Source organism: Emydura macquarii, unplaced genomic scaffold, assembly GCF_026122565.2.
Source record: "Emydura macquarii macquarii isolate MOO-44397 ecotype Brisbane River unplaced genomic scaffold, CSIRO-AGI_Emac_v2 contig_2897, whole genome shotgun sequence".
Taxonomy (NCBI): domain Eukaryota; kingdom Metazoa; phylum Chordata; order Testudines; family Chelidae; genus Emydura; species Emydura macquarii.
In genome coordinates this window covers 10,416,928-10,442,686 of record NW_027133034.1, presented here as the reverse complement: position 1 = coordinate 10,442,686, position 25,759 = coordinate 10,416,928, and the positions used below count along the sequence as shown (strand labels likewise).

The 25,759-nt window shown below is 39.0% G+C and overlaps 1 protein-coding gene across 5 annotated transcripts in view; it reads left to right on the top strand.

Annotated features, from left to right (window-relative positions):
* The window catches only part of AGTPBP1 (ATP/GTP binding carboxypeptidase 1), a 109,350-nt gene extending 86,152 nt beyond the window's left edge, over window positions 1-23,198 (top strand). For 4 of the 5 annotated variants that reach the window (XM_067569335.1, XM_067569334.1, XM_067569333.1 and 1 more), the window contains exon 26: window positions 20,009-20,714. In XM_067569335.1, coding sequence (XP_067425436.1) covers window positions 20,009-20,186 — 178 coding nt within the window. In that variant the 3' untranslated portion in view covers window positions 20,187-20,714. Of the gene's footprint in view, window positions 1-20,008; window positions 20,715-22,885 lie in introns of those variants that run through there. The other variant, XM_067569337.1, reaches the window with a different exon arrangement.
* Window positions 23,199-25,759: the final 2,561 nt, after the last annotated feature.

The window sequence follows — 25,759 nt, the reverse complement described above, 5'->3', positions numbered from 1 at the left end:
GCTCATGAAGCAAGCACTACCAAGTGGGACTGGTTTGTGATGCATATCTGGGAGGATCATCAGCTGCTGTAGAGCTTTCAGATATGGAAGGCCTGGAGTATGCTGAGCTCACCTAAGCCTTCCTGTTTAGAGACCCCAAAATGAGAATTGCTTTGACGGTGGAGAAACTGGTAGTGATAGTACTTGAGACATTTTCAGCATCGATTGCTATCTGTCAGTGGGCAATTGGGGGTTGGTGGTTGTCATCCAGGTGTGCATGGCTGTTGAGCATGTCCTGCTGCCCAGAGTTGTGACTCTGGGCAAAGTTCAGGAAAAAAGAGAGGGATTCAATTCAATGGACTTCCAAACCTGTGGTGGGGTGACAGAAGGTGTATCCTGATTCGCCCAGGTCCTAGGAAGATAGAATTGTACATGTAATGCAATGGCTGCAAGGGTGTAAGACTTCGGGAGTTTTGCTCCATAATGCATCTGGATTGCATCTGGGTTTGCTGTCTGAGGAGCTGTGTAATATCTCGGTGCAATTTACTATGCACCTCTCAATCCTTCTGCTTTTTCTCAAATGAGTATTTCTAGTTTCTTCTTGTAGCCTGATTGATTGGATTGGTGTATTGATGAATATTTTAGATCATTAAGTGTTTTGTCTCCTGAGTGGCTATAGCATCAGGAAATTACCACTGGTGGTGTTAGACTAGTATCACTCTCATCTCCTGCTGGGGAAGCCCTGAGTGTCAGTCATTATCTTCATCATCACCAGTGGTTGTCATCCTGGTGTCTCCCATGGCATACAGGTAGGTCAGGTTATACCTTATATAATGAGTTATGCTGATGTCTTTGGGGTTCATACACATTCATGTACTTAACTGTATTTTCACACCCCACTAAATTTGGGGTGCACTGTTTTTCATAGGGTAACTTGTTAGTTCCTCTTATACTATTAACGTTTACGTCACTGTCACCAAACAGCTTGTGGTTAGCACTTTGCTAACATCCTATGTCTGCAAAAATCCCTAGAATATTCTAAGTGGCTTTAACTGGTACAGTGCAATATATATTTCTTAAATATCTGCATTTAAGACATCTAGCTACTATAACAGAACACTTTTGGGGCTGTAAGATGTATGAGTTAGCTACTCATGTCAGCCTCATTCAGGTCCGAGGCCCTGTTTGGCTAAGCTAAATATTTTACAGGCCTGTGGCCTGTAGGCCTTCTGTTACAGCCTTAATCCATCCCTACCTCTTACCGTGAAATGTCTAGTAAGCCCCTCTCACTATTATACTCCAGTGCCACTATCCTACTTATATCAAGCCTTAACCTATATCTATTTTAGCATTTGCTACATTGTGCACTGGCCTCAGCACTCCTGAACAGATCAAAGAACATGTCCTTCCTTGTCTGTTTCCTCATTCTCTTGATCAAGGTCAGTCTTTCTGCAGGTTTGTAGGAGATGCCACTCAAGGATACTTCAGTTGAGGCCACTGATAAACTGCCAGAAAGACTTAGTTAGATTTATAAAGTTAAAAGGCAGACAGGAAAAGATAATTGACAAAACTCCCTAAAACTTTAGTATGAATATCTTCCTGAAAATACGAAGTCAGGCTTGGTTTGGGACTGCTCAGCAGCTCCCAGCATGGTAACTATGTGAGTATATAACCATGAGGCTGGGGGTAGATGGTAGGATGTCCCAGGTAATAACTGTAGGGATAGCAAAGTCAATATTGCTAAACTTATTACAGGCAGTGGCAATTCTGGCTGATGTTCCCTGCGTTCATATGTTGCTGGGCTTTTCACAGCTTTGGAACCACCAGAGTTCATTGCAAAGTGGTATGTGAAGGTGTGCTATCGCAGTGGAAGAGATGTCCTACAAATGTGCAGTCAAAAAACAAAGAGTGCCTGTTTGAGCACTTATCAAGATTGTGCCAGGACAAAAGGGATGTCCCCTTGAAACATGCATGTCCTTGCAGTGTCCAAATAAACATCTTTATTCCATGGCAATTTCATAGCTAGGCTTGCACTGCACTTTCCCCCCACAAGCAGAGGAAATTCAGGACGTCTTTCTGAGACCAGGCTGTGGCATGAGGTTTGCGTGAACTTTCTTTAGCTGCAGCTTTACCTGGTGCCATACTTGTGCCCCAAGGTAGACGAAGTGTGTTGGGAAAGATGGACCAATGTTGATTCAACTAGTATAAAGCAGGGCCATGTTGATAGATAAATGCTGCATCTGATTTGAGCTATATTAGATAGATACATTTATTCCATGGAAGAAGGAATTCTGTTGTTTAGAAGGGGATTTCCAAATGCTCCTAATACACGGTTAAGTTTATGCAGACTTGAGAGTTAGTTTGTGCTGTATTTTATAAGAAGTAACATAACTTTTTCTCACTTTGTGGGAACAATGTGGGAACAATCTTTAGGAACACAGAAAATGCCAAATCAGAATATTGTTGGTCCATCTTCTCTGGCATGCTGCCTCTTCTATTAGCCAACACATGATCCTTTTGAGAGAAGAAAGCAATCCATAACATACCCAGCCAATTTCATAATGCCATGAGGGAAGCCCCAATTCCCTGCCCTGTGCTTTATCACTGGATCACACTGTGTCTGTAGTATGTCTCCTTTTAAAAATTACTTTTTTTTTCTCCAGTAAGAATTTTTTTCTTCCATTTTTTTAAATGGTGGAACATGTTTAAAAGGAGAGGTGAATAAAAGGAACAGCTTGAAAATTATCTACTATGTCACAGAGTGCAGCTAAATGAGTGTTGCTAAGATTTTTGTGAAGAAATTGTTCTGTTCCTGTGGTGTTTCACAGGTCTTTCCATAGATACCAAAAATGTTTCCTTCCTGTTCTTCATGTCTTCACCTATCATTATGAAACTCAAGTTGATCATTTTCTGTGAATGCATACAGAAGCAGTGAAGTACCATATATTTGAAATCTCAGTAACCATGGAAGGATTAATTACACACACTACAAGTCACACCCCCAGTTACATTGACAAAGTTTGTCAGGCTGTTTTTAATAATTCATAAATAACCTCTGGATTGTTGCCTCTCCTTCCCCTCAGAATGGCAAAAGAATTGAAGTGTTGGAGGTCCGCCATGTTAAATGCATTCCAGCTGTTCCTTTTACCCCAGCTAATTAAATGAGAACTTGTGGGACCTCACAGGCATGTGACAGAATTGTAGGGATAGCTTTGCACACACTGCATGCAGTGATTTGTTTTTAATCCACTCTGCTTCCCGATCTTGTAGCACCCTTCATGAGCTCTTCAGTCTACCTAGAAACAGATGCATGTTTCCTGCAGTAGAGAGTAACACAACTTCACGTGGATATTCACACAGCCTTTGCACTCTGTTGGTAAATTGATCCTTTTAAAAAAAAAAATGTAAAAACTGTTGACTCGGTTCACAATATGTTTTTGTTTTTGCCTTTGTTCCCTTTATTTTGATTTATGCAATTAAAAACAATAGAATGTCTATCCTGTGTTTTACATGCCCTTGACAACCATTATAAATAGTCCATTTTAATTCTAAAGACCCCTTTTTTAAAAAAAAACCCTTACCTGTTTTCAAAATGCATGAAAAAATTACCGTGATATATTTTTAACACATGCATCTATCCTTATTTTTCTTAATAAAAAATAATCTATATATCCACTATGGCTGCCACATGGTGTACCTGGGGAAGTTCACAGGTCCAATGATACAAAATCTCCAAACTCAAAATTCCCATATTTTAAGTAATAGCCACTCATAAACACCTGTTCTATTGTTGCTGTCACATGAAGAGTTCGTGTTTCAAATTTTTGATGAAGACAGTATAATATAGTAACCTATTAGCTAAACACTTTCCACATCACAGGTATTCTCAACTTTTCCACATCAGCAGCCAGTCATCCTGCTTTTGTTGATCACAATAAATATTACAGAGGAAGGCAATTTATTAGTGTTCTGGAAATCAAATAATTGTCTGCATCACTGAATCAAAATATAATCAGGAAAATATGAGACTGGCCTGGTCTACACTGGTGACCACGCTGGGTTGACGTGAAATATGCTAGTTATGTAATGGAACTAGCATCTCTCATGTTGATGTACTTATGTCTACGCAGCGCGGCATCTTCACGACACTACTACCTTCTGCCTTTCGGGGAGATGGACTAATTCATTTGATGGGAGAGCGCTTTCCCATGGACTGAGTGGGTCTGCACAGACCCGCTCAATCAGTGCCACTGCATAGCCTGCTGCTGCAGCAGTGTAGACATGCCCTATGTAGTGATGTTACTAGAAACATATAGCAGCTGGTTGGCTGCCCTTAGTGCACCATTGTGCCACATAGGATAGATCCTAGCCTTTGCTGCTAAAAAGATGGTTACTTCCAGTGCAATAACAAATGTGCGATAGTGGTCTCACTGTAAAATCCTAGTGGAGATTGACTGCCTCCCTGCTGTTAGGTCACCAAGTGAGGTCAACAATATACCCCTCACTCAGGGTTGATATTTATTTTACCTCAGGGTTAAACTGGTCTCCAGTAAAGGGTTTAGAGCAGGATAGCTAACACGTTCGTTATCCCACAGTAAAAACACTTTTTAGAAGTGAAGACAAAGACAGTATTGTTGCAGGGATCTGCAGTGTTGTGGTGGAGGTAGCAGGCTGGTCTCCCCAGGGAAGTGGAGCACCTCGCAAAGGTCTACAGTGATCTAAACACAGCAATATAGGGAGCAATGAGCTCTTTTTTGTCATTCTCTGATGCAGCAGCTCTAGCCTCAATTTTGGGGAATAATACTGAGCTGTGAAAAGTTGCATTTGGCCTTGGAGAGAGGGACAGTTAACATTACTGAAAGGATGGGAGAAGGTGAAAATGCAGTAGGGTAATGGGAAATAGCATATGCGGGTGCTTAAAACGTCTTTTTAACCATCCTAATGAAGTCAAAATAATAAGCTGTTCTGTAAAATAACTTGTACAAAGTGAATATATAGTTTGCTGTGTAACAAATATATTCATAGGATAGTTACTAAAGATGATACGAGCACATAAGAGCTGCTATACAGGGTCAGACCATGATTCAACTTGCCCAATGTCCTGTCTCCTACAGTGGCCCGTAGCGGAGCTTCAGGGGGAGTGTACAGAACAGGGCAATTATGGAGTGATCCACCCTGTCATCCATTCCTGACTTCTGGTACTCAGAGGTTTAGGGTCGCCCCGAGTATGAGATTGTGTCCCTGACCATCTTGGTTAATAGGCGGAGGGACCTATTCTCCATTAACTTTTATTCTGTTCTTTTTTGAACCCAGGTTTGTTTTTTGTGCTCACAGCATCCCAAGGCAATATGTTCCACAAGTTTAGTTGTGCATTATGTGGAAAAAGTGCTTCTTGTTTGTATTAAACCTGTTGCCTATTAATTTCATTGCGTAACCTCTGGGTTTTTTTATGGTGTAAAGGGGTAAATAATGATCTCTATTCACTTTCTTCACGTATCACTCAATGTGTAGATTTTGATGGTATGTTAAATTCGAGCAAGAATTACTACTACTTTTCTGATTCTTGACTTTTGAAAACAGTATCTGGTAAAAACTCAAGTACAAAAGAGTTCTGTCTAGATTATGTTGTGTGCATACACACACTAAACACGTGCTGTAGTTAAGGTTGAATTATGATTTCCATTGTAACCTTGCTTTTCAGTTACTCATACATTTTTGCATTAAAATTGAGGAATCAGGTGATCTTAATTTTGAGCTAATTGGTAATAAACTTACGTTTTGCTCATAAACTTCTATCAGAAAACTTGCTCTCTGGTACCTTGCAAAGGACTGAGGCGGGAAACTTCAAATGTAGCTTGTCTTCCAGTGACATCTACAAAACAAAAATCAAGCCAAGTTTTTAAAGAGAGTGGTTCAGTCATTTTAAATTCAGTATGTTGCAATTGGATGCATGTGCAAAAAACCTTTCAAAAACATATTTAGGATTGTAAGGGCCTTGGTCGAGAGAGTGAACATTGCAGCCAAATGGTTCTACATCAGAGGGAGTGAGCCAGTTAAGAACGTTTCTGTTTAGTGCCACTGGGGCTTGGTGCTTCTGGAATTTATAACTTTTTCCATAGTGGGGATCAAGGAACTTGAAGCCAAATACTTCAGGTTTTCTGACTGCTTTGATTCTTTTTCTTTAAAAACCATGGGAAATTAAATGTAGTCTTAATATAAAATTAAGTATGTAGCACTCAACTCAGGAAATTCCAAATGTTAAGTTGCGTCCATTATGTTCACTTGGTTATATTGTATGTTTTGCAGTTTTTAATGTTACTTTGACATATAAACCTGTGTGTGTGTGTGTGTGTGTGTGTGTGTGTGTGTGTGTGTGTGTGTGTGTGAGAGAGAGAGAGAGAGAGAGAGAGAGAGAGAGAGAGAGAGAGAGAGAATATAATTTTTGTGGACTAGCCTGGCTTTTGACAAGTTATTTCTATTTTAATCCTGCATTAAATCTAATGCTTGTGTGTGATACTATATGTATGGTGACCACATTTTAAAAGTTTCTGCCTGTTTTGATTGTCAGAGAATCATAGAATATTAGAATTGGAAGGGACCTCAGAAGGTCATCTAGTCCAACTCCCTGCTCAAAGCAGGACTAACTTTAGCTAAATCATCCCAGCCAGGGCTTTGTCAAGCCGCAGCTTTAAAAACCTCTGAAGATGGAGATTCCACCACCTCCCTAGGTAACCCATTCCAGTGCTTCACCACCCTCCTAGTGAGAAACTTGTTCCTAATATCCAATCTAGATCTCCCACACTGCAACTTGAGACCATTGCTCCTTGTTCTGTCATCTACTATTGTCGAGAACAGCCTAGCTCCTTCCTCCCTGGAACCCCATTTTAGGTAGTTAAAGGCTGCTATCAAATCCCCCCTCATTCTTCTCTTCTGCAGACTAAACAAGCCTAATTCCCTCAGTCTCTCCTCATAAGTCTTGTGCTCCAGCCACCTAATCATTTTTGTTGCCCTCCGCTGGACTCTCTCCAACTTGTCCACATCCTTTTTGTAGTGGGGGGCCGAAAACTGGACACAATACTCCAACTGTGGCCTCACCAATGCAGAATAAAGGGTAATAATCACTTCCCGTGATCTGCTGGCAATGCTCCTCCTAATGCAGCCCAATATGCTATAAGCTTTCTCAGCAACCCAGGCACACTGCTGACTCATATCCAGCTGCTTAACCCACTGTAACCCCCAGGTCCTTTTCTGCTGAACTGCTGCCTAGCCTGTCAGTCCCCAGTCTGTAGCTGTGCATGGGATTCTTTCGTCCTACGTGGAGGACTCTGCACTTGTCTTTGTTGAACCTCCTCAGATTTCTTTTGGCCCAATCCTTCAGTTTGTTTAGGTCCTTCTGTATCCTACTACCACTCCCCCTAGCTTAGTGTCATCTGCAAACTTTCTGAGGGTGCAATCTACCCCATCCTCCAGATCATTAATGGAGATGTTAAACAAAACCGGCCCCAGGACCGACCCCTGGGGCACTCCACTTGTGACTGGCTGCCAGCTAGATATGGAGCCATTGATCACTACCCATTGTGCCCATTGATCTAGCCAGCTCTCTATCCATTTTATAGTCCATACATCCAACCCATACTTCTTTTAACTTGCTGATAAGAATACTGTGAGAGACTGTATCAAAAGCTTTGCTAAAGTCAAGGTATATCACATCCACAGAGCCAGTCACCTCTTCACAGAAGGCAATCAGGTTGGTCAGGCATGATTTGCCCTTGGTGAATCCATGTTGACTGTTCCTGATCACATTCCTCTCTTCCAAGTGCCTTCAAATGGATTTCTTGAGGACCTGCTCCATGATTTTTCCAGGGATTGAGATGAGGCTGACTGGTCTATAGTTTCCTGGATCCTCTTTCTTCCCTTTCTTGAAGATGGGCACTATATTTGCCTTTTTCCAATCATCAGGGACCTCCCCCTGGTCCTACCAATGTATCTTTTTGAGTCTGATCCTGTTCCATTGATTTCAATGGCAGAGTTTCCATTTAAAATCTGTGGGAGCAGAATCAGATCCCCATAAGTATAGGGAATATCTCTCTAATAAAAACTTTCAAACCATTGATAACAGTTTAGGTGATGTCATAAATGTCACATTACTGAATAAAGGCATAAAAGCAAGTGGCCCCCCTTTTTATAGCCAGGATGAATTTGCCCTAATCCTTGAACATAACCAGCACAGTCCTCTAATCTTTCCACTCTTTTGCCACAGGCCATTGGTGTTATGTCCAATCAGAGATTAGTGGAATCATTTCATTTCTATAAGACAGCTTTTCTCATTCATCACTCATGCATTAATACTCCCCACCTATGGAATTTGGAGGCGGTCCAGTGTTCTGAAGGCTCTAGGAGTAAGCCTCACCTTTTGCAAGCCATCATATTTTCTGCTTCTATTGGTAGAAAAAGTTGGCAATTCAGTTTCTCCCAACTATTTTATAATATAACTTCAATTTTCATTTTTGGGCAGTAGCGACCTATAATCATTCTTCCTCCTCCTCCTTCTCAACTGGATTGGGTATTTGACAGTATAGTGGTTTCAATCAGCTGGATGTGCTATTTCAGCAACTCCCCTCTAGGAGTCTCTCCCCTCCCTCCCCAAGGCAATGGCAGAGTTGTCCTGCAAACATTGCGCTGAATCTAAGCAGCATTTCCTATGGGAGGTGGCATTTACAGGCTCTACACAGGGTGTATTACACAGCCAGCCAACCTTTACACTGCCAGGGCACAGGGCTCAGAGTTGGACTGGCAGCTCGGATCTCCTGCCCTGCCCTGCCCTGCCCTGCCCTGCCTTAAGAGGAGCTACAACTCCGGTGCAGGAAAGGTGGGAAGGAGAGTCTCTCTCCAATGCTCAGGCTGTGAGTCCACATTAAAGCATAAGGAGTACTTCAGGCAGTTTCCGACTAGAGCAGAGGCACATGAGGATTTCACTCCTCATGAAGCAACACCATCATGGGATTAGAGAAGGGTAAGTGAGAAATCCATCTCCATGTTCAAAATGACTCCTGAGTAAAGCCCTGAGTGGGACTAGGTCGCTCCAATAGTACTTACTCGGATGATATTTAGGCTCGGAGCGGAGGCAGGCAGGCAACCTTTCAGGTTCCTGGAGACATCTAGCAAGTTACATCTACAGACAACATATTTGTACCAGTACCCTTCCTCAGATGAGTATAAACAGCCAGGGGAAGTAACGCGTTCATCAAACACCCCAGAACCCCCAGCCCCAACCAGCTCTCTGTGCAGGACTTTTCCAGAGCAGGGTGGCAGTGGCTTGTCAGGAATTCCTTAATATTAATAATCTTCCCTTTCAAACATTATTAGATACCTGGTTTCCCATAGACACCTCCTCTGAGGACATAAATTACGAATTATTAAAACCAAATGCTAAACTAAAATGTTAGGTACAAACAAAGACCTTTCATAAGGCTTGGGAGCCTAAGGTTGGTGCAGCACTAGCACTTCCTGTGGAAAAAGTCACACCTTCAGAAAGTGTCTTTCTTTCAAAAGACCCCCTAAACCATAGGAATGAGGATACACTGTGCAGCAATTTCAAAACATTGTCTATAGCCATTCAGAGCAAAGGTTCCTCATATATTTAGTAATGAAAGCCTGTTCTGGGGCAAGCCTGTGGCTCATCATCTAGGAATATGATCTCTCTGGTTCTGTCCTAGTCAAACCCTTGATGTGGTTTGTGACCATAGCAATGGCTTCTAACTCGGTGGCTACAAGGAGCTAAGTTACACCAAAGAATAACCATCACTCTTCCTAAACAGATACCTTGTGAATCCAAGTGTACAGTGAGAAGCTGTTTGGAGGAACACTAGAGAAATTAGTAACTGAGATAACAGTGAGGGTTGAGAGATCTATGAAAGCCAGCATAAAAATCCATTGGTTGCAAATTACATACACCTATCCATGCACAGACAACATACAAATCAGTGCCCTACCTAGAGGAAAAAACCCATTTGTAGCTGGGCAGCTGCTGGAAAGGATTAATTGCCACCAATTATTTAAAATCATGGAGAGCTTTAAACCCAATGAATTCTCATCCAGGAGTCAAAAAGGGATGGTTTAAGATATAATTTTAACATCCTGGTGAAGTTTTGCATAGATCCCAAACTTCATTGCATCAGTCATTTCCTCGCAGTGTGCATCCGTAGCCAATTATCTCCGGTGGGCAGAATTGCTGGTTTTATCCCGGAAGAAGGTTTTTCAAAGTACACCTACGAAAGCTTCTTTTCAGGACATGGACTTATGCACCTGATACAATGCAAAATTGTTGTGTCAATCTCAAATCAGATCTGAATGCCTTTGTTGGTAGGTGAGTACAAACAACATAATGAAAGCCAACCGAACTTCCTCTCTAGAGCCTTATGTTCTCACTATGGAAGCAAGCCTAAATCAGTGGGGAATATCAGTGGAAGACAAATTTTCCAAAATCTCAGCAGATGCATCCTTTTCAGTTCATTTTGACATCTCGATCAGTGGTGTGTTTGAACAAAACACACACACACATCTCCAATATGGTCATGTGGGATTGACCCAGTGATCCAACATGTTAGTCCTGCCTGTGATGGTGGTCGGTACCAGCTATGTCAGAAGAAAGTGCAAGAAGTCATATCGTAGGCTATTACAGTGCTCACAGAGGAAGTGTTCTCCTGCCTCCTGTTAAAGGCTAGCCTATGATTGAGGCATGAGTGTGTTTATATCCTTTCCAAAACCAGAAAGTAAGCGCAGGTCAAAGCTTCTTTGTGGCAATGGAAGTAATACCCTGGGCAGAGAAAAATCTGCTTTCAAGACAGTTCACATGAAGCATACAGAAAGGAGGAAATGGGCGGGTTGAAGTCCACCTCTTGGCCCTCTACTGCCCAAAAGGCAGGACTTGCTAGACAGCCCAGGACCCCATACTGGACCTGCAGAAAAGACAGATCTCTTGAAGCAGGGACACCTTCATCCGGACCGGGAACACCTACAGTCCACAAACTGATCATTCGAAGAGAAGTGTAGTTCAGCATGAATTCTTAGATTCTAATACAGTGTGGTATCCCGACAGGATTCAACCAGGAATGTCATACATGGATCTGGGATAATTTTATATTTCTGGTGAAAGGGGAAATAGAATTATTTTTGGGGCAGGGACTGCCTCTTTATTTGTACTGTTCCCAGTGCGATGGGGTCCTGACCCCTAGATGCTACTGTAATGTAAGTATAATAGTAATCACAAAGTTCTGATGATCTCAACTACATCAGAGTTTCTCCAGAATAGTTTGAGTCCTACAATCAAGCACTGTAGAAACATGGGTACAAGCCCTAGTGGCGTTCTGTAGGTTGGCACGTTGGACTTCTCCATTTGAGTATCATCAAATGGCAAGATTAATCAAATGACAGATCTTACAAGTCAAAACCATTTACCTCCAAAAGGCAGGTTGTGGAATTACTTCCCTTGTCTGTACAAGAACCATGCTGCTGTTGTCATAAGAAATGATTCATCTTATAGATCCAAAAACCTTTGTTCAAAATAAATTCCTCCTCCCATAGTTCCTGGGCAATAGTTCTCCCTTCATTTTTGTTTTATCCCTTATCACTCCTTTATAAAGGACATAATTGCGACATAATTGGGCATTCTTAGCCCTATAAAGTTATATCTCAAGTATACACCACTGTATCCTGTTCATTTCATTCTAATCAAAAGACAAGGCCTTACAACCTCACAGTCACTGCAGGCAAGATGTTAAAACCCTTCACCAGCTGGCATGCTAGGTATCTGGGAAATTGTCACAGAAGTCCCATGGGGCACTGGGGAAATAAGCATAAGAATTTTATCTTTGGAAGATTTGCGAAGTAGGTAAGTTTCTGTTCCCCTGCAGAGAACTCCTTTGGTAGGGAGGTGCTATTGGATTGTTTCCCTTTGCTTTATATGGGGGAAACTTCCGTTCCTGCCTATTCTGCTATAATTACAACTCTGTTTATCTTTTCCCGTACTACTTCTTTGATTCACTGCTCTCTACTTCCCATGAGTAATGAATGTGAGGAGCGAAGCTATACAACAGAAAGAGAAAATTCATACCTGAAGATAATTTTCTTAGTGTTGGCAACTTCTCTCCTCATTCATCCAAACCTGGTAGTCAAGTAAATGACTTGAATATAATTTTTTTAATTTCTAAAGGGAGAATTAAACATATAATTATCTTAAGTTCATTAATATATATTAAATTGTCTTAATGGTAATCTGTTGCTGGAGTGTTTCTACAGCTTTGGAAAAACTCTTCTGTTGGCCTGAGCTGAGGGGTGGGGCTTAGGCTTGGAACCTCCAACAACAAAAACACTGGATTGCCTCTGAATTCTGTAGGTAGAGGATATTAACCTATTAGTGAATAACAAGGAGAGAACAGCTGCCAACAGAGACAAAATGATCAGAGGTAAGAAATGTTATCTGCGGCATTGCAAATATGTATATCAGACAATACAAAAGAGGCTTGTTTTCACAAGGCCATAGTGTCCCAAATGGACTATTTGTGATAAATAAAGTAACAGTTACTGTATATATTTTTATGAAGTTGCAGATGTAATAAAATGTCTGAGATGAAAAAAATCTTGGTGTAAGCAAGTGTATACACTCAGAAGCACTGTAATTAATGAAGCAAATAGTATATAGGTGATTACACAAGATCACCTCTTCCTTAACTTGGGAGAAAGTGGACAGGTTAACATTTTAAAATACTTTTTCAGTATTTCATTACATCTGGACATACTCACCTTAAGTTAACCCAAAGTATTTTCAACCAAGTCAGAAGCATTCTTGATTTACAAAAATAAAACACTAACCAGATTTATTTTCCTATGGCAATGCACTTTAATATTTTAGGTGATGAATTAAACACTTACTTTCCTTTACTTATTTTGAACTTGTTTTCCAGTATTTTCCCCCAGTTTCTCCAACATTAGACTTCATGTAATATTAGACTTCATGTAATATTAGGGTAACATTAGACTTCATGTAATATTGATCCTGTAGTAAGAATTACAGTTGTGATGTTGACAGGTTTGATGGGCTCTGTGTGCAATAAAATAAAAACATATGACTCTCATCATAACTAGTAGGATTTATTAGCATTCTAATTTTCCTGATGACTTGACCTTATTCAGAAGTTCTGATGCCTGGTTCAGTTCTATAAGACTCATTCAGTATGTTCTAGGTTATCCAGTGATTTTAGTTTATAGATTTAGTTTAATTATAGCAGAAACACAGGTAGAGCTTTAGGAATTCTCATAACTTTCTCATTTGAGTTGAAAAGAGGAAATTTTGGGAAATGGCAAGGAGGAAGCAAGCTCTAGAAATGAGATAGAGGAGACAGAAACCAGCTACAAATGCTACACCCCCATCTCACTGTGTGGGAAGGTTGATGGGACTAGCAGTGGGATAAACAGCTCAAAAAAGACAGGGGAAGCACATGCCTGCTGGGAATGCTGGCTAGGCTTCTCCTTCTCTTAGGGCTCTCTGCCTCCTATTGGCCCCCCAGGCAGGAGCTGGGATTTGATTGGCTCCTGCTCTCCCTTGCCTCATTAATTTAAATCTCTGCCTGGGATTTTGGGGGCCTGTTGTCTCCATTAGCTGGGATCAGGAAGGAAATTTTCCCATTGGACAAATTAGTAGGTTTTCTTGCCTTTTTCTTGGCATCACGAAGACACAGTTTTATTAAAAAGGGATAGGACATAGAAATTTAATACTAGTGGTAAATGAGACCTGGGATTTGTTGGTGGCCTTGTGCCTATGAAAGAAGGGAAGACCTGACATGACAGACTGACATGCCCCGTGGTACTATTCTGTCCCCCATGGAGTAGAAGGGGGAGAGGATTCAGAAGGGAAATGAGGAGATAAGTCGTAGGGATAGGCTGAGGCGGTTCTACCCTGAGTTATAGGTTATATGCTGGGACTCCTGTACACCCATACTGGACCCACTTAAGTGCCTGGTACATGAGAGAGTGGGGAGGTGGGGTTCATAGTGCCCACCTGCGGTATTAAGTTAATGAAGTTGCAGCCTGCCACTTAGTTCCATCTCTGTGTCTGTCCTCATTTACCTGCCTGTCCTGATCATGCCTTGAATCAATTTCTGTCCCCATTAGACTTCTGTACTACATTAATTTAAGTGGTAATGCAGTATATCATACACCTGAAGAAAAGATTTGATCTGTTTGATCCAAACTAATGTTTAGTTATATTGTCTAATAAACTTTGTTAAAATAATTATTTTAAAAACTCTCTGGGATTTCTAGGCTATTGTAATTTCACAAGTAAGGGTAAAGTTTAAAATTTTTGAATATATTATTTTTATTGGCTATATACGGTAATGTCAACTGTAGTTTAATATTTTACTGGTCCAGAAGCCACGGAATAGTTTCTAGTTGGGAAGAACTGCACGTTTGGTGGACTGATCTTGAGACAGAGTCCATGATAAAGTTAAGCGTAGTGAATTAATTTGAGGCTGGAAATTGGACTAGATTACAAAATCACTCTATTTGGCATAACTGGTATGTTAAAGTACATTTTAGCCTTATTGAACTCTTCCCCTTGGCTGATGTATTTAACATTTTGATGAAGTGTAATGGAATGTATCGCATTGCTTTGGTTCTGAAATGCTTTGCTTTCTATAACTTTTTTTTCTATTTCAATCAGTCCCTTAACTTTATAGGAACATTACTCATCCCCCAGAGGATAAAACATGAATAATAAAGAGCTATATTCAATAGAATGTAACTTTTTTCTCTCTAATCTTTTTAGTCACACTTTTTTCCTACCATGTTTTTTACTTTGCTTCTTATCTGTTGTTTATTAGTATGCCTGATGTGCTTTGACAAATGCCATCCATGTAAAATAGGGATTAAAAATGCTAAGAATTTAATAGCAATGGGACTATTCATGTGAGCAAGAGCTACTCAGCATTTGTAAAAATTATTTAATTTGTCTTGAAGGCTGTGTTTACACTACAATGTAGGGGTGTGATTTCCCCTGCTTGTGCTAGCTTTCATCGAGCTAGCCTGAGTATAAATAGCAGTGTGGCAGAAGAGGTGTGGCTGAGCTGTGCCGACTGCATGAACACCAGTTTCCGGCAGGTTTGTGCTCTGCACAGTTCAGCCTGACTCCCCTGCTGCTATCACACCTGCCCTGCCATTTATACTCATGCTAGCTCAATGAGAGCTAGCATGAATCGGTGTACAGGAGCATGGACATTTGTGAAGTAGTAGTGTAGACATAGCCTAAGTTAGCGGTGACTCTTTAGTTTTGAGTATCATGTAGGAGATGCTTCAGAGAGTAAGTGAAGTGACAGCACTAAAATAGTGACCAGGTTATAATTACATTCCAGGACTTCCAGGAGCTTGGATATCCAGAGATCTCTGGGTAAATTCTAAGGAATTGAGGACATGGAAAGCTGGCTGCGTTTTGCACTGTTCCCCTGACACTCTCCTCCCATTTCTACTCCCCAGGCAACACTGCTTCAGCAGTGGTCATTGGTTCTTTGCCAGTTATATTTCTCTTTCTCACTGATCCCATGTGCAAGTGTAACTTTCAGTCTCTGGGCAGAAACTATCTCAACCTCTTCTCGTAAAGCACTGTAAATATCCCAGTGTGTTTTAAAAATAGTTTATAGAAGATTTTTTGCTCTCTGTAGCATTAATACCAGTAGGATTGGCTGATTCTGGCCTTCAAGATTGACTTCTTCTGCAGCTTGAAGCATTTGAATTATGAAAAATGAGTGATGTGTTATATCAGCCAAAAACAAAACTGGAAAAATCACTAATTTTTTTTTTTGGCAAAAATAGCCATTTTAGCTGGGGGGGGGAGACAACTTTTTTCTAACTGATTAGTTTATTTTTATTTGAAAGTGTACCAGAACATTCATTCAAATAGGAAAAATGCATAATAAACATAAAATATTGCTAAACTTATTATAAAAATACTAAGTCTTGTTTTGATAAAGCATTTGATTCATTCTTAAATTACATAGTTTTCTAGATCTCGTGTCCTCTCTAAACACATTTTTATATAAAGGAAAGGTATGCTTTTGAGAAGCACTATTTGTTTGAGAGTCTGACTGCAAGACTGCATCAGTTACACTTAGTTCTCATTTAGAAGTTTATCTTCACACTTGTAAGGATAAAATTAAATTGAAATAAAATATCTGAACAGTAAAGTTTTAAAGTGGTCAAGTGAACAGGTGTCTTTAAAGAAAGCTCACACATTGTGAAATCCAGAACAATCCAGCAGTCTTAATAAAAAAAACCCCAATTTATTTATTTATTTTTAAAAAGAAAAGGTATAGGAGGGAGGATTATTGAGTATGTTAATAAGAAACATCCCAAGGGAAAAGTTAGGAAATTAAAATCCATAGACTCAGCATGTAAGGCTGCTAAAAATACATTGAGTCACAAGATATGCCATGATATTAAAAACAAAATTGATTAAACAGCAAGGTTCAAGTGTTCGAGTCACAAAACTGTAGAAATCCAGCACAAGTGAAAACGGTGGAGTAGTATATACATTTTGTTAGATGAATTCTAAAATACAGATTAAAGAGGGCTGAGAAGAATTTTGAAGAACAAATATCAAAGGAGGATATGATAAATTCATTGCATCAGAAATAAAGCAATGGAAGGGCCTCTTGACTGCCAGCTATACAAGGCATTCAGATACCATTGTGGTGGGTACAGAAAAAATGAAAGCAGGTTGACAAAATAAGCACACCCTACTATAACTGATTTCAGTAGAATGTTAATGGGCAATAGCAGCACCATGGGTGTGATGGAGCGCCAGTAGTAACAAAGTGCAATGTTAAAATGAAACTAATTTCAGAACCAGACTTAACAGGGACAAATATTAGGCAAGCATCCTCATGTAGCTTTGCTAGTCCTGACCTGTAAATTAACTCTTCCAGTACTGGGCTTCTCAGTGGAGAAATATTATTATTGTATTGATAATGTTAGTTTAAGATTAATGACATTTTTACTAAAGATTAAACTACGCTTGCCCTTCTAACCTGAGATTTGAGATCCGCAACTGCAAATGTCTAATGTGGTGCATTATGTTACTGTGCTTAGTTCTCTCCTAGGTTTTTAAAAGATGATAAAGATGCCAAGTTAAAAACTTGGCATACCTAAATGTTCCCTGCTGTCTCTTTTGAGACAGCTTGCAGAATTTACTTGTTCTTAACACTGCTTACTGGGGGTTGACCCAACTGAGTTAAAATAGCAATAATTTTCTGTTTTGTCTTCTGTATCAGCAGTATCTTCTGCTGTCTTGTATGTGTATTGCAATATAGAATGCAGCATGTAGACTGGGATGTAGTCTGTCACTTGGTAAACAGAATGTGAGCTTCCTGGAAGTGAAGGTGGCTTGCTGAAATGTCCAGTTTTCTATACATTCAACAAGACAGTTGCCACATGTTCTGGACTTTGTGTATGTAAAATAGTTTTTAAAAAAACCACAGTAAACTTATCTTATGGAGAGAATATCTCTTGCAGAAGACTACATTACATTCGCTATTGTCCTAAGTTGCGTGCAATTAAACAAATCAATTTTTAATGCGTTTTGTAATACATCTTTTATACATCTACGTGTGCTATCACAGGTTAGAAAAACATCATTTGCACCACAAATTTTAGTTTTTGTTAAACTTCCAGTACTCAGAACTATTAGTTAATATGAGGGCAATGTTCAGATTTAATGGCTCCATTTCCTGTCAATTGAATTACACGGAATATCCTACAATCGTGGCATGAACCTACTGTGTGTGTACCCTAGCAAATTAATATCTGTGTTGAGTGATTCGAAACAGAAATCCCAGAATAAGTTATGCATTTGTTGAGATGAGATGTGTTTGAATAGGGTTTTCTGCAGGGGAGTAATTTTTCAAAGAGGTGAATGAAAATTTCAACCTGTTTACCTTTAAGAAAAGTAGGTGATGGTGGATTATGATTTTTTTTTAGGGGAGGGAGTACAGTCACATGGCTAAATCATTGAATGGGGACTCAAGAGATCTGGCGTCTGTTACTGGTTCTGCCACAGATGTTCAGTGCAATGTTGTATCTCAGTTTCCCTATCTGTAAAATGAGAAGACCTTTTTAAGACTTAATTCATTAATGCTTGTAAGTCTCATGCAGAAGGCACCAGAATAATAGTATGCTAAAAGTTTATTTGTGCCAGTCAAAGTACCTGATTGCATCCCTCTCCTTAATCCTTCATGTGTTGCTTGTCTTTTTGGAATGTAAACTGATTAGGGCAGACATCCCAACATATATATGTTTAACATATAGCATAATTGGCCCTGACCCTAGTTGAGGTCTCTGGGTACTACTAGAATATTAAATAACAATTGTTAGACATGTTTAGTTTTGTATTGCATTTTTTGTGGTATTTAGTAAGCACAAGCAAGCTGTTAACCCTTATTCTGAAAAACTTAAAGGGTAAATATAGTACACAAAGCCTCGTCTCTTTTTTTGTGTTTGTGCCAATTTAATTTGTCTTTGTTAGGCCTTTGATTTTTCAGTACCTTTTAGAACATTTTTAAGCTTTTAAAAAAAAAAAGTCCAGGTTTTTTGTCATATTCCCAGTATGTGAATCTCAGCTGTCAATTGCACACTTCACTTGAGGTTGAGGTTGACAAGAATAAGCTCAGTGAAAAATATTTGCACCGAATTTCATCATATTGCAAATTAAGATGGTCCTTTTCTTACTCTCTGAAAGAGCTTTAGAGTGGAAACAGTAATGAACCTTTTAAATGCAGAGCTACTGTCAAGAGATCCTATAGTGTACCTTAAGGAAAAGGTTGTAAAAATTCAAATGTATAACTGATTGAAATGCTTTGTGAATGATCCTAACACAATAAATCAGAGCACCCTACGTGATTCTAACACACCTGTTGTGTTTTATGAGTTGTATCTGGTTACTGTATAGATTCCTTAGTTCCAGCGCCTCTAATGTAGAAATGGATGTATGTAGACAAATCTCTATGATTTGATTATGAATTAAAATGGATAAGTTGTAGATCCTTTCTGGGACTCATCTGAATTCAGAGCTACTTATCTTATGAAATATTTAGAAGCACTAAGTGCTTCTAAGCATATAGCTTTATCATGTGTCCCAAGGGAGAGTAATGAAGCTGGGTGTGCAAAGTTTTTGGTTCCCCTCCTTCCCCCCCAATCCTAGGAAGCTCTGGGATTTTCAGTTTTCTTGGGTTTACTCTAATAGTATATAACCATTTTAGAATCTTGGAAGAAATTATTTTAGCACATTACTGTAGAAACCAATTAGAACACTGCATAGCCACTTACCCAGCTTCTTAGTTACCTGCTGCCTGGAAGCTGCAGGATTTATGCTGAGACTTTTAGAAATGTATCTATGCAAAGTATGAGAACGCTTAGCAATTTGCACATAACCTTGATAATTCTGCATACAGAAGAAGACTTAACACCTTGCTTTCTGAGCACGTGAGTTTTCATTTACAAACTAGTCAAAAGTGCTTTTTTGTAACATTTTCAAACTAAACTTTTATGCAATTAAAAGTTTACAATCTGAAAACAAAATACTAAAGTTGGAAGCAGAGGCAGGGTCTGTTTTTTCTTATGACTGTTAAGTTCCTATCACAGTTTAGGTGCTACTATACGATATACGCAATATGTATAAATAGCTAACTTATTCCAGTTCAATGACTTTTAAATTGTGTGTGTATAACTTTGACTCTATTTTACAGATGTATCATATGTAGTATGTGTCTATGACATTCATTTGTCAGCAGTATAAATGGCATTTTGGCTCACAGTTTGTGCATTATTCAGGTTAATTATTCCTGCTTTCCTTACGTTAAAATGACTCTCATTTTGGATTATTCATTTAGCTTCAGATAAGGGAGTATGCTATCTAACTGAATGTAGCTGAATTTAAATCTTTGAAGGGGATTAATGCAACCTGTTGTGTGTTGTCTTACTACAGTCCCACTACATATGTTCTGGATGAAGATGAGCCTCGCTTCCTTGAAGAAATTGATTACAGTGCAGAGAGTAATGACGAGCAAGACGTTGAATTGGCTGATAATGCAGGTGATTATGAACCCTCTGTTCAGGAAGAGGGGATTTCTGACTCAGAAATGACAAGGACGCACCTGCCTTGACCCATCTTTGTAGAGGCAAAGAAGAAATTGAATATCCTGGTTTTTAATGGACAGGAAACAGGGAAGTATCTGGCTCTCGAAAAGATTGGCTGAAAGAGACAAAGTAATTGAAGCCAGTTTAGTTGAAAGACAATAAATGTGTTTCTGATTTATGATAATACTGGCATTTGTTTTATTTAAGGAATTCAGTGCCAAATGAAAGCACTGAATATTTCAAACAATTGCTTTAGCATTTCATTTTCTACCAAATGTTGCATGGCTTTGTGTCCCTAGCCCCTATAATCATCAACAAATGGATTATAAATTGTAGCGTCAGATACGGAAACTAATATTAATTCCTTGTGGTACAGTCCTTTGAGTTTCTTCCTGAAAAATACATATGTACAGGGTTTTTATTGATTTGTGTGTTTATTGAGGTTGAGGTTTTTCTTCAAATTATGTTAAATATTTGATTGTTTGAAGTAATGCAGAGCTTGCTTTGAAACAGTTTCATTCTACAGTTACTAAATTAAACAAAAATGAAAGTTTGATCAATTGTTGCACTTGTTTCTTGGTCCTTTAATACATTGAGATTGTGATTTCACAGCAGCCATGATTGAAAATATACAACATCTAAATTAATGTCTCTTTAAAAAGGAAAGTTATTCTTGCAAGATGGCTCAGCTAGTCCACTAGTCAAGCTTTTTATGGTGGCTATTGCACCAGTGCCAGCTATGAATTGTATGTTTCTATAAAACTTTTCCCTGAAACACAGCATCTCAGGTGAAGAGACAGAAATTCATCTCCAGAATCACAGTTAAGTTTCAGCTTTGAAAACAAGTTCACTCAGTGACAAGTGTTTAAATGTGCGTAACGTATGTATATTTAGCTACCTATTTGATAACAACTTTTCTTATTTAATATTCTTGTCAAAATGTGTTCAGTTATTCTGGCCATGTTCTTAAGGAGAAAGGGGGTGTCCATTTTGGTTTAGCGTCTTCATGTGAGTGAGATCGTTCATTTCCACAACATGACAGTCTTTTTGCTCCTCCCCTTCACCTCTGCTGCCACAAAGTTGCTGCCAAATGATTATAAAACTGAACTATTGCTACAGAAAAATATTTAATTATCCTTGCCTCGTGTGACCCGGTTCTGACTTTTCTTTATTTTTTTTTTTTGAAAGATGCTTATATAGCATAAGGGGGAATCTAAAGATATCAAGAAATATCTTTCTGTGCTGGAACAGGTCCCTAACTACATTTTTAAACATCAGCAGAGCAAATGCAGTTGTCTTTTTTTTTTTTTCTTTTCTTTTCCCCTTTTTTTGGTACATGAAATAAAACCATTGAGAGCAGGATGGCTCAGGGAATGGTCAGTGAAAATATGAAACCTTTTACCAAATAACTCATGAGTTCAAATCCAGTTTAGGCAGGTAGTAACTGTCTGTGCCATCTTGGTTTTAAAATTGGGGGAGAGGGGTAGGAGAGAGTCTGGCATATTTGCCCTTAAAATAGTAATGGCATGCTCTGATGCTTACATTTTTAAAAATGTTAAACTATCAGCTGTGAAAAGTAAGGGAATGGTAGAACCACTCATTCCTCTCCATCTTTTTCTTTTTAAGGACTGACCATGTTAGTTATTCTGTGACCTATATTGAATGAGTAGACAGGTTCAGTCCACTTCCTAGTGAGTAGGTGCTCAAACAGCAAGTGACCATCACAGTTGGCACTAATTGACATTTTTGGCAATATCCTGTGAGACCAGGGACTGAAACTGCCATAGAGGCTGACGTATCCTTTTACCACATAGCGGTCATCCCTCTAGGTCGGGGTTGGGACACATGAGCAGGGCCATGTAGAGAAGCTGATATTGCTCCCACCGTGTTGTACCTGTTCTGTGCACAAAGAGTCCTTCAACCTCGAACTCTTACTCTAGCATCAAGTAATAAATTCACTTACAAATTAACTTGCTGTGTTAACACTTGAAAATCAGCAACTGTGTGTGTAGAATGACTTAGTAGTAATATAGATTTAAACACAGATTTATACTGTGGACTGATAACGTTAGACCTGTATTAGTTGCATTTAAAAAGCTCCATTATCTCAGTGCAGTATCCTAAATGCCCATCCCAAGTAAGTTTGTGAATATATAAACTCTGTTTGGACTAATGGTTCTGGAAGATGAGAAGAAAGGAATTATGTATAACTACGGAATGAATATTAATTCAGCGTGTTTGTTGCAAAGAGATGCTTTCCTTAAATACAAATCTAAAATGTAAATACAACAAGGATTTGTTCCAATCTAGGTTTTGAGAGTGAGACTAAACCTTGAATCCATTGTGCGTGAGACTTTCAAGTGTATGTTTTATATCTGATGCTGTACATGACTCAATATCTAGATGCTACAGTTTGAAGGATGGAATTCTAATCTTAATCCTAAATTTTCTTGCTTTTTACGACTCAACATCCTTGCAACATACTTTTGGTATTACATGATGGCTTTAATACACTGATGACAAATTCTTCATAAGGAAAGAGACTATCCCTTTGCCTCCTCATAAAATAATGAGTTTTAGAAACATAAGGATTTGATTGAGATTGTTATATTTACTCTATGCTGAAGACCGAGTACTTTGCATTGCTAGGTAATGAATTCCAGTATTCCCCATTCAGGTGTGATACAGAGACTGTAACACAAACTTGTTCTTTCTTCTTCACCAGTGACATCGTTCCTTGAATGTAATGGAAGCAACCTTCTTCATGTAATGTAATTTTCAAACAAAGATTGCCATTTATGTCTATTTGTATGTGGTGGCTTTTGGATGTGGAATATTGTGCAAGTCTAACTGAACAAAGAATCTGTGCTCATTTCAAATAAGGCTACAGCAGCAGTAAACACTTCTTACAAAATCACAACATTCAGAAATCAGAGACTTTTTCATTGTAATGCTGTAGTAGACACAATTGTGGCAGTATTATTGTGCATGCCCAGATAGAAATATATTAAGAAAATATATAATAAAGGAATCGTTATAATCAACTTTGTTTCCCTACACATTTTATTGGATAGAAAATGAAAATCTTTAATTTTGTGATATTTTCTTTTTGCAAGTGTATTTATTAAGAGCACTTATGGTCCAGTTTTCAGTGGGAGCTGGGGTTTCTCAGCATTTCTGAAAATGAGATCACTAATTTTCTAATTGTCAGTTTAAAAATTTAAGAAGGCAGCATGCTGCATTGTGTTAAGCTTTCATCCACACACTAATGGGTAGAATCAGTTTTTTAAAATACCCATTGCTTTTGGTTCTTGTAAAAGATACCAGACTGACCAAATTGGAGATCACCATAGTTCAGATACAGCAAGAGAAGAAACACACCATGTAACTAATATGCTTCTCTCCTCGTCTAGGGGAGCGCTCTAGGTATAGTTTAGTCTCATCATCATCAACTGAGGCTGCAAGCAAGAGGTCCATTTAGTGCCCGCTTAATATGTTTTTATGATATCAGTCACATTTATAATTTTCATTCAGTATTAAGAACAAGACCAACAAAATGGTTTATATGATGGAGTTCTAATACAGCACAAGCACAGAACTTTCATGGCTTTGCATGGAGCTGATACATGAGGGCATGTAAAGGGTGTTCAAGAATTGGCTATGATATTGTTTCACAAAATAAATACATAAATATACATAACCACATCATATACATTACTTAAATTATACCACTTGTAAGATCTCCCATATCATCTCCTCTACCATGTGGAAAAAGAGCCAGGAAGACTTTAAAGAAAAAGGAGGTTCTATGAACTGAATGCCTGTCAGGCTCCTTAAAATATGGGGCATTTGGGACCAAACATTGATTTTGTTCATTTAAAAAAACCCAAACCTAATCACATGCAAAGAGACATGTCGACACCTGAAATACTAAATAACTTTGACAACTGGTAAATAGTATGTAATCAGTCTTAAATTGTATGATTCAATTATTTTTGAGTAATATCAAGAAGACTGATTTCATCTCTGAAAAGCCTATAAGAAATTTAAAGTAAATACCCTTAACCTCTTTCTACTGTTAGACAAATGGACCAAACATCAGTTATCCTTTAACAAAAAAATAAAATCTGCTCCATTGTATGTGATGGCTTGAGTTCCACTAAATTAAATAAATTAGATAATTTTCCATTATTGTAAGTCTAATTTGAATCCACTCCAGAGGGTTCTGTGCCTTCTGTGATAACCATTAGCCTGTCAGATAAATGGTAGCTGTTTAATTCATGGTACAGCACTATTATTCAGGAACTGTAAGATTATTCAGTAGAGTAGAATAGCACAGGTTTTTCCTTTTTATTGCTACTGCTGTCGAGGACAGTGGAGAAAAGTAGTTATCTCCAAGGCAAATGTAGCAATGTAGCCAGAAGAGAATTTCAACCTACAACACCAATGCTTTGTAGCACTTGCAGCTGTTCTTTATTGGATACTGAAAGTACAAAATTACTCATCCCCCAACATTATTGGTATTTAACTTTTGGTACAGAGAAAATGAAGACACCTGTGAGGAAAAAGAAGCAAATCAGACCCTAGTACATCATATGATATACATGCTTATGTTACTCTGACCTTATCCTCACATACTCACCCATTGGATTCTATGAAACTAACTCTCAACTACTTAATTCACATGTATTTAAGGTAATATTTTAGTTGAGTGATTTAAAGTAAAGAGTGAGCAAAGGTCTGAATATACAGGACTGGGACTCCAGAACTGCAGACTGCTAATCTTATCTCAAACTGGTTCCTCCTTGTTTCATGAGAAAAATCATTTAATATATCTGCTTGTATTACCCCAATTACCAAAAGAGAAGATGAATAATAACAATCTGCTTTTCAAGTGTATTGTAAGGTTTAATTAATGTTTTTCACTCGATCTCTCCCTAATTCAATTGGTCTATGCCCCATTCCTTGCAAATATGAGATGCAGTTCAAACTTGTCCATGGTGCTCTGAATTTGGCCTTGTCCCTTTGCCCTCCCACTACATTCTCTGCCTCCAGCAGCACAAAAAGTGTAGCAGTTCAGTGCTACTGCTTTTATCTTCTAGCATCCTAGCTTTTAAAATCCTGTTTTGGGGCAGAAGCAAGTAAAATCTCTCCATAAACTAAACTTTCCAGGCCTCTGTTCCCCTACCAGAAGCCACCTGCTGAGCAGCATTTCATAGAAGATTAAGGTTGAAAGGGACCTCAGGCGGTCATCCAGTCCAACCCCTTGCTCAGAGCAGCACCAACCTCAACTAAATCATCCCAGCCAGAACTTTGTCAAGCCAGGCCTTAAAAACCTCCCAGGATGGAGATTCCACCACCTCCCTAAGTAACCTATTCCAGTGCTTCACCACTCTCCCAGTGAAAAAGCTTTTCCTAATATCCAACCTAGGCTTCTCCCACTGCAACTTGAAACCGTTGCTCCTTGTTCTGTCATCTGCCACCACTGAGAACAACCTAGCTCCATCCTCCCTGGAACCCCTCTTTAGGTATTTGAAGGCCACTATCAAATCCCCCCTCACTCTTCTCTTCTGCAGAGTAAACAAGCCCAGTTCCCACA